Source organism: Eucalyptus grandis, chromosome 9 (genome assembly GCF_016545825.1).
Source record: "Eucalyptus grandis isolate ANBG69807.140 chromosome 9, ASM1654582v1, whole genome shotgun sequence".
NCBI classification, from domain to species: domain Eukaryota; kingdom Viridiplantae; phylum Streptophyta; class Magnoliopsida; order Myrtales; family Myrtaceae; genus Eucalyptus; species Eucalyptus grandis.
Genome location: NC_052620.1, coordinates 6,714,241 through 6,721,657, shown reverse-complemented (window position 1 = coordinate 6,721,657; position 7,417 = coordinate 6,714,241). Strand labels below are relative to the sequence as shown.

The window sequence follows — 7,417 nt, the reverse complement described above, 5'->3', positions numbered from 1 at the left end:
TTATTTTTGGTAAAATATGAAGATTATTATATGTAACTTCATATGCCTGGGAACAAGAGGGAATAAGGGAATTAACCAACTTATATTGTGGAGACCGCCGGAAAAGGGTTTGTTGAAGATCAACATAGATGGGTCACTGGCCAAGGGGTCATTAATGGCCGGAGCATGCCAAGATTTGTAAGGAATATCATTGATGGGTTTGTCAAAGACATGCGAGCCTCCTCTGATCTTCTGGTCGAAACCCTTGTGCTCCAAGAAGCCCTCGACTTTTGAAGCAAAGAAGTGATCAGTGGTCAACAATTGATCTGAAGGCACGCAAAGAAACTGACAGCTTATCATTCTTTAAGTGTATTTCATGTATAGATCAATCTCCTTGGGAATTCTGGGCTTTGATTGAAGAATGCAAAAGGTGCTTGGCCCATCTCGGTTCAATACAAGTGGCTTACTGTTTATGTAAAGCTAATCATATGGACAACTGGAGAGCCAAGGCCCACGGTGCTAATGCCCTTCCATCCTTTTGGTTGTCTAATAACTCAAAACTCTTTATGAAGAATATATGGCTCTTGAACAATGTATCATTTCGAGAATCCCAATAATTTGTTGAATCCATATAAATTATGACTCGGATCTTGCAGATATTTCGATTTCAATAGATGATGCTATAGCTCCAATTCGATTAATTCTTAACAAATTACTATTTGCAATTTGTGAGGATCATTCTAGCTATATTGAAGCCCTTGATAATATCCATAAATGGCTTATTATTGGGAAAATATGGACATTATTATATGTAACTTCAGATGCATGGGAACATAATGGAAAAAGGGAATTGACCAACTTGTACCGTGGAGACCGCCAGAAAAGGTTTGTCCAAGATCAACTTAGATGGGTCCCTGGTCGAGGGGTCATCAGAAGGTGGAGTGGTTGGAATATGCCGAAATGGGTAAAGGAATATCATCAATGAATTTGTCAAAGACGTGGAAGCCTCCTCTTCTCTCATGGTCGAAACCCTTGCGCTCCAGGAACCCCTCAACTTTTGAAAGCAAAGAAGTGACCTGTGGTCGGTAATTGATTTGAAGGTGCACATGAAAACTGATATCATTCTTTACGTTTATTTTAGGTACAAATCAATCTTCTTGGGAAATTTGGACATTGATTGAGGAATGCAAATTGTGCTTGCGCATCTCGATTCATTACAAGTGGCTCACTATTTACGTGAGGCTAGTTAAATGGTTAAGTGGATAGCCAAGGCCTATTATACTAAGGCCCTGCCATCCTTTTGGTTGTCCAATAATTCAAATTCCTTAAGATGAATATATGGCTCTTCAACAATTTACCATTTTGAGAATTTCAATAATTTGTTGAATCGATATAAATTGTGACTCGAATATTGTAGATACATCAATTGGAATAGATGATGATGCTACATCTTCAATTAGATTAATTCTTAACAAATTATTGTTTGTGATTTGTGAGGGTCATTCTAGCCATATTAACCCTTGATAGCTTTCATAAACGGCTTACTTTTGGTAAAATATGAACATTACTATATGTAACTTCATATGCATGGGAACAAAATGGAAAAAGGGAATTGACCAACCTATACTGTGGAGACCGCCGAAAAACGGTTTACTGAAGATCAACATAGATGGAAGACTGGCTAAGGGGTCATCAAAATGTGCAGTAGTCAATGTATGCCCAGATTTGTAGGGGAATATCATTGATGGGTTTGGCAAACCTCCTCTACTCTCATGGTTGAAATCCTTGCACTCCGAGAAGCCCTCAGCTTTTTGAAGCAAAGAAGTGGCCTGTGGCCAGTGATTGATTTGAAGGTGCACATAGAAGAGTTTGGGGATAAGTATACAAAAATTTATCACGAAAATGTAATTGAATCATAATTTTTTTTTTATAAAAAAAGTGCAATCAAACACTAAATTTTATTACAAAATGTAATTGAATTCTAAAATTTTCAAAAAATATTATTAACAGAAGGTCTTGATTTGATCAATTTATATTTTCGTGATAAATTTTAAAATTTATAATATATTTATCATTTAAGTTTATTTGAGGTCGAGCTCGACCTCCTTGGGAACTTTAGGCTTAGATTGAAGAAAGCAAAAGGTGCTTACCCCATCTCGGTTCAGTACAAGTGGGTCACTGTTTATGTGAGGCTAATCAAATGACTGATGGGATAGCGAAGGCTTATCGTGTATTTCATGATTTGAAGCTCAGATTATGAAATAAAGAATGATTTCTCGACCAAATTATATTCAGATGCATTGTAATCATTGGTGCTCCGGATCTTCTTTCCCTCTGATTCAGGAAAAAAAATCAGCGTGCAAATTTATGTGTAAAAACCGAAGATGATTTTTGTAATTATCTCTTTTGTTATTATATTTGTTTTATTTAATTTTTCAAGCTATATTATTTGTTTTCCTTTCGTCAGAAGGTTACTTAACGGGTAGTTACAAATGTCGACACAAATATTATAAGTGTCAAAGTTTCTTTTAAGTTTCTAAGGAAAAAAAAAGGTTACATTATCAATATACTACTTTGAAGCTTTAATAATAATGTTTGCTTGTGAAATGATCGTATGCAAGATCTTCAATTCATTGCAGCAAATGAGACACATGCTTATTAATTTTTTTCCTAAACACGTCATCCAAACTGTTAAGTTAAAAGTGAAAATATCATTTAAAGACTTGTCCCTTCAACTTTAGTGACAAAAAAATGGAAGGCCTAAAATTAATCATTTCAATAAATCATCCAACTTCAGACCCAATAAATAAATAAATCATCAAACTCTGATTTGACATGTATTCCTAGGTATAACGGTAGTTTTGGAGTTATTTGTTCATCGGTTTCAGTTTAGAGAAGGAATCTCAAATATCGAGATATACATATAAAAACTGTCTAAATTTTACCTCGAAAATGTATAGATATTTCGACCAAAAAACATTTATTTAGATAAATTGAAATATATAGAATGCTACAAATGTCAAAATAGATCAAACACAGCTACAATATTAAAAAATTTCGTATAATTAAAAAATTAATACTATTATAAATGCTGATTTTTTTTAATCGCTCGACGTGCAGTAGTTCAAATTATAATTATAATTGAGTTGTAAGGATAAAGTTGCACTAAGGACTATACGTACAATGGATTTCATACGTGATAAAGAACGATTATAAATAATAATTTAGTCCTATTTAACTCAAATTTATAAAAACAATAGGTGATCATTTCTAGCATTAAAACATGACCATGCGAAAGAAAATAGAAAAAAAGGGGGTAGAAAGATCAAATGGACTTAGATTTATAGACGCCACAAACATCACATTTTCCAAATTCTTAATGTGGTTCTCTAATCCCCCCGTCGGATAGGCACCAAATACTCTTTTTGAAAGCCTGGCCCTCATTGCTCGACCTGGCTCCATCACATTTAGTATTCACATAACCAAAATGTACCAGGTACCGGGAGAATACGCGAAAACAACAATCACTATCAAATTTCAAGTACAGAAGCCATGTCTGTCCGAAAACAAGCACAATGCACATGTGCATTGGGACCAGCACATCCCACAACATCGTACACGCAAAAGCAGCTCTTCTCAGGACGCGCCAACCTCAAGCCTTTACGCAGCAGTTGAAGCAGCTGAGAATGCTCCTCCTCGTCTGTCAAAGAGAGCAAACATTCAACCTATGACCCACCAAACTAAAGCAAATCATCATCATCATCTAAAGATTGAATTGACGTGCCCCAACACATGGGGCATCCTAAGAAATATACAGGAAAAGCATCTACTCAAGCTCCACTCGATCGTGGCCTTCGATCCTTGTACAGATTTGCTACGAGTCCTTGATCTTTTTCCTTTTTGTAGTTACCCTCCAAGAACAAGTCTCCGTCGAGTTGAGGCATTTCATTAAGAGATCTACCCAAATTGCACTGGCATTTATCTTCTAGGGCCTACCTTTTCCTATTTAGTTCATCCTCATCCAGGATTCAAGGTATATGCATGTATATGGAATTAGATGCATCACCCATTGAACGCTAATCAGGGGAATTTTTCATTGCAGATTATCTTTACGACATCATGAGAGGACCACCAACCAACTTGATGAGGATCACCCCCTTATTAGTCTTAGGAACTTTCTTGCAAAAACATGCATAATAATTGTCATCTCAAGAAAACAACATGATTGAGGAACGCAGCATCTACGTACTTTGTCACCCTTTTTCAATGATACATATTCTAAGACAACACATCAAGCCACCGGCATTGGACATTCATTAATAGTAGTTCAGTACTTAGGTTGGTACTACTGCTGCTTTTTCAAAAGAGAATGTACCTACATGGTCACAGAGCATCAAGGAACTAGGAAAAAGATAAAATAATTAAGAGGAGGAATAATCTTTGCCCGGTGATTTACATTAAAAACTTAAATCTTTACAAGTACAGCTAAAGTTCACTAGAAATGGCACATTAATTTATCCCAAAAACGTATGATGTTCCTTAAAATACTCCATTCTTCACGTGATGTGATTGATCCTATGCCATTATCTATTCTGTCCACTAGTTAAAAAACAATCCACCTAAATAAGATATTTGAGTGGTTGGTACTACTCAATAGCTTCCTCAACCCACCATGTTTATGTCAATTATGCATCACAACAATGCTAATGGTTATGCAATTTCTGAACTGGAATGTTCCCCAAAAAGAAGAAATACATGGAATACTATCTTACTGGAGGCGAGGGGTCGCTTTCATGGTAGTGGTGGCCATCGTCAGGGGTGGCTGTCGGGGCAACGGTTTTTGAAGAAGCAAGCTCCTCTTCATTCCCGATGCTGGCTCTTGAGACGTCCCTCTTGTTCTGCTTCCTCGTTTCCCTTATTTTTGAGAAGTCTAGCGAGTAATCAGGAACCTGCCCCTTCTGGTCCCAGTCCCCAAATTGCGGGACGGATAGCCACGGAGTGTTCCTCTGCTATTTATTGAAAGTCATTAGTGCTTAGTAGCAAATTAGCAATGGCATTAAACCATTCATTAAACCAGCAGTACCACAATCTGATTTTAAGTAATAATTAAATAACTCTTACTGTATTCACATTGTGGTAACTTAAAAAAGGATTTTCGAGAAAATTGCAGCAATTCTGAATGGCTACAATATTAATAAGACATGCCCTCATGTGCAAGCGATGCTAACTCGACCAAGTTAAACATCTTTTGTTGATTAAACTTGCTTATCAATTGTTCAGTCCATAATGGCTATGGAGGCTTCATTAGAGTATATTGGATGGATTCTGGATTGAAATAGTGCCCGATGACAGTACAAATGCCACGATGCAGAATGAATGAAGTAAATAGTTCATGAGGATTAATGGGTTATAGTGTCACTTTTCGTCATGCATCCTCCTAATTTTATAGGCCAATCACTGAAAAGCTAAAGAATTACAGGTTGCCTGTATGATTGAGAACTAAGCTGAACTATTCAGTTCACAGCCATGATGTTTCAAGTTTGGATCAACGAAATAAACAAAGTCAACTTGGGCAATTTTGAGCTTAGTGCAAGACCGAACAGCCTAGCCGTTTAAACTGAGAAACTATCATATGCAATGAAAAAACCACATAACCAACATGATATCACAGACCAATCCAAACACATGCATCCATAGTTTTTTGAACCTACTAAGAAAGAAGACATTTGATTGGTCCATGAAACCACGTCAGCGTGCCCATGATATCTACGTCACATCGTATAGTTTCCCTCTAAATCTTGGCTTAAAGTCAAGTGATTGCAAAACATTGGAATAGTCAGCAACGGCGTGACAAAAATGGCAATTTGACCAATTCGCATCATCCTCAAGAAGCAAACGCCCCAAACCCCAAAACAAATATCTTACGGCAGATCGCAATTCTTTAGATTATTGAGGATGCGATCATTCCAGCCCTAAAAAGAAGCACGGCACTAAAATAATATACAGTGCCTCCTTACTTAATTCCGTTCAAAATTTCAAACTTTAAACAGTATTAATCATAAGAGTCGTAATCATGACATGGGTTCTTTGACTGACGATAATTATGAGTGGAAAACAGGGAAAAAAAAGTGAATGATCTTGACGGAAAAAGGATGGGAAAAAAATCAATAGTGAAAGAGGAAAGGGTTGAAGCTGGAAATTCCAGAAAAGAGAGGACGACAAATTTGACAATTCCTCAGCTTTGACAAGTTGGTAGGAAGATTTCCCGGGTAACCATCTGGAAAATGGCTGGACAAATTCAATATCAGCAAATTACATCAATCATTTCATGCTTCAGGAAAGAAAATCTGAGCAAGATGATCTTGGGATTAGATGTTCTCCGCCTAAATTCATTCATAATTTCATTCATACTTTACTTTTGACGGACAGCAGATTCTTGCATGTCTTGTTATTCAACTGAAGAAACGAAGAACAATAAGGGAACAGCACGCCCTCAGTTCCTCCCAGTTGACAACCAAGAATTACGGGAAACCAAGTAAAATCACGAGCTTCAGTTCAAGATGATCGACGAAACTCAAATGGGTTTCGTGCAATCACCCAAAAGAACTGCTTTCCAAAGTCTCTGAATCCCCCACAAGTCCACAACTCGCCCAGAGGACAGAGGACAGATAAACGAAAGGCCAAAAAGAGAGAGAGAAGAGGAGATTGTTCAAGAAAATACATGAAACTGAACCGTCTTAGAGGACACAGGACAGATAAATGAAAGACCAAAAAGAGAGAGAAAAGAGGAGATTGTTCAAGAAAATACATGAAACTGGACGTTTTGGACAAAGCTCAGCTCTCACAGCAGTAGCTAAAAACAGAACAGCAGCAACCAGAACACAGAGAGATGGAGAGAGATACCTCCTTGCGATCTTCCATTGAATCGATGGGCGAGAGAGAGAGAGAGAGAGAGGAAAGGAGGCCTTCGATGGGTTCTGTGGCAGAGGTTGCAAGAAAGCGAGAGTTAGAGAGAGAGAGAGAGAGAGAGGGAGACAGAGAGAGATATAGAGGGAAAGGGAGGGGTAAACAGGGTAGTGAGGGAACTGTGGTGCGTCGGGTCTGGTCTAGAACGGTGATGGTGACGAGAAAAAGAGAGAGAGATCCAGCGAGGAAAGGATGACAGACAGCCCGATGATTGAGAGGGATTCGAGGCTGACAAGCTGATGTGTGTTGTTCGCACTTTCGCCCTCTCTTTATATACACCGAGATTCCCCCCCACCCCCAATTTTACTGTGGTGAATCTGCAGCTTTTGCGCCGTGTCTCCATCATTTTGTACAAGAACATGGTCTTTTTCTACAAGAGGAAAAAAGGAAATGAAGAAGAAGGATTACCTCTACTTTGGTATTCCAGCATAAAAAAGAAGAAGAGATTATCTGATTTTGGTACCCCCACAAA

General features: G+C 37.8%; 1 protein-coding gene across 2 annotated transcripts; it reads right to left on the bottom strand.

The window, feature by feature from the left end:
• Nucleotides 1–3,293: 3,293 nt before the first annotated feature.
• LOC104418198 lies at nt 3,294–7,196 on the bottom strand. 2 transcript variants are annotated; one of them, XM_010029467.2, is made up of 3 exons: nt 6,883–7,196; nt 4,752–4,988; nt 3,294–3,679 (listed from the first exon to the last, which is right to left on the bottom strand). In XM_010029467.2, exons 1-3 carry the CDS (start codon nt 6,898–6,900, stop codon nt 3,632–3,634), a joined length of 303 nt encoding a protein of 100 aa, XP_010027769.2. In that variant the 5' UTR covers nt 6,901–7,196; the 3' UTR covers nt 3,294–3,631. The 2 variants fall into 2 exon arrangements, with proteins under 2 accessions (XP_010027769.2, XP_010027770.2); XM_010029468.2 differs by having other exon boundaries at nt 4,752–4,985; nt 6,883–7,194.
• Nucleotides 7,197–7,417: the final 221 nt, after the last annotated feature.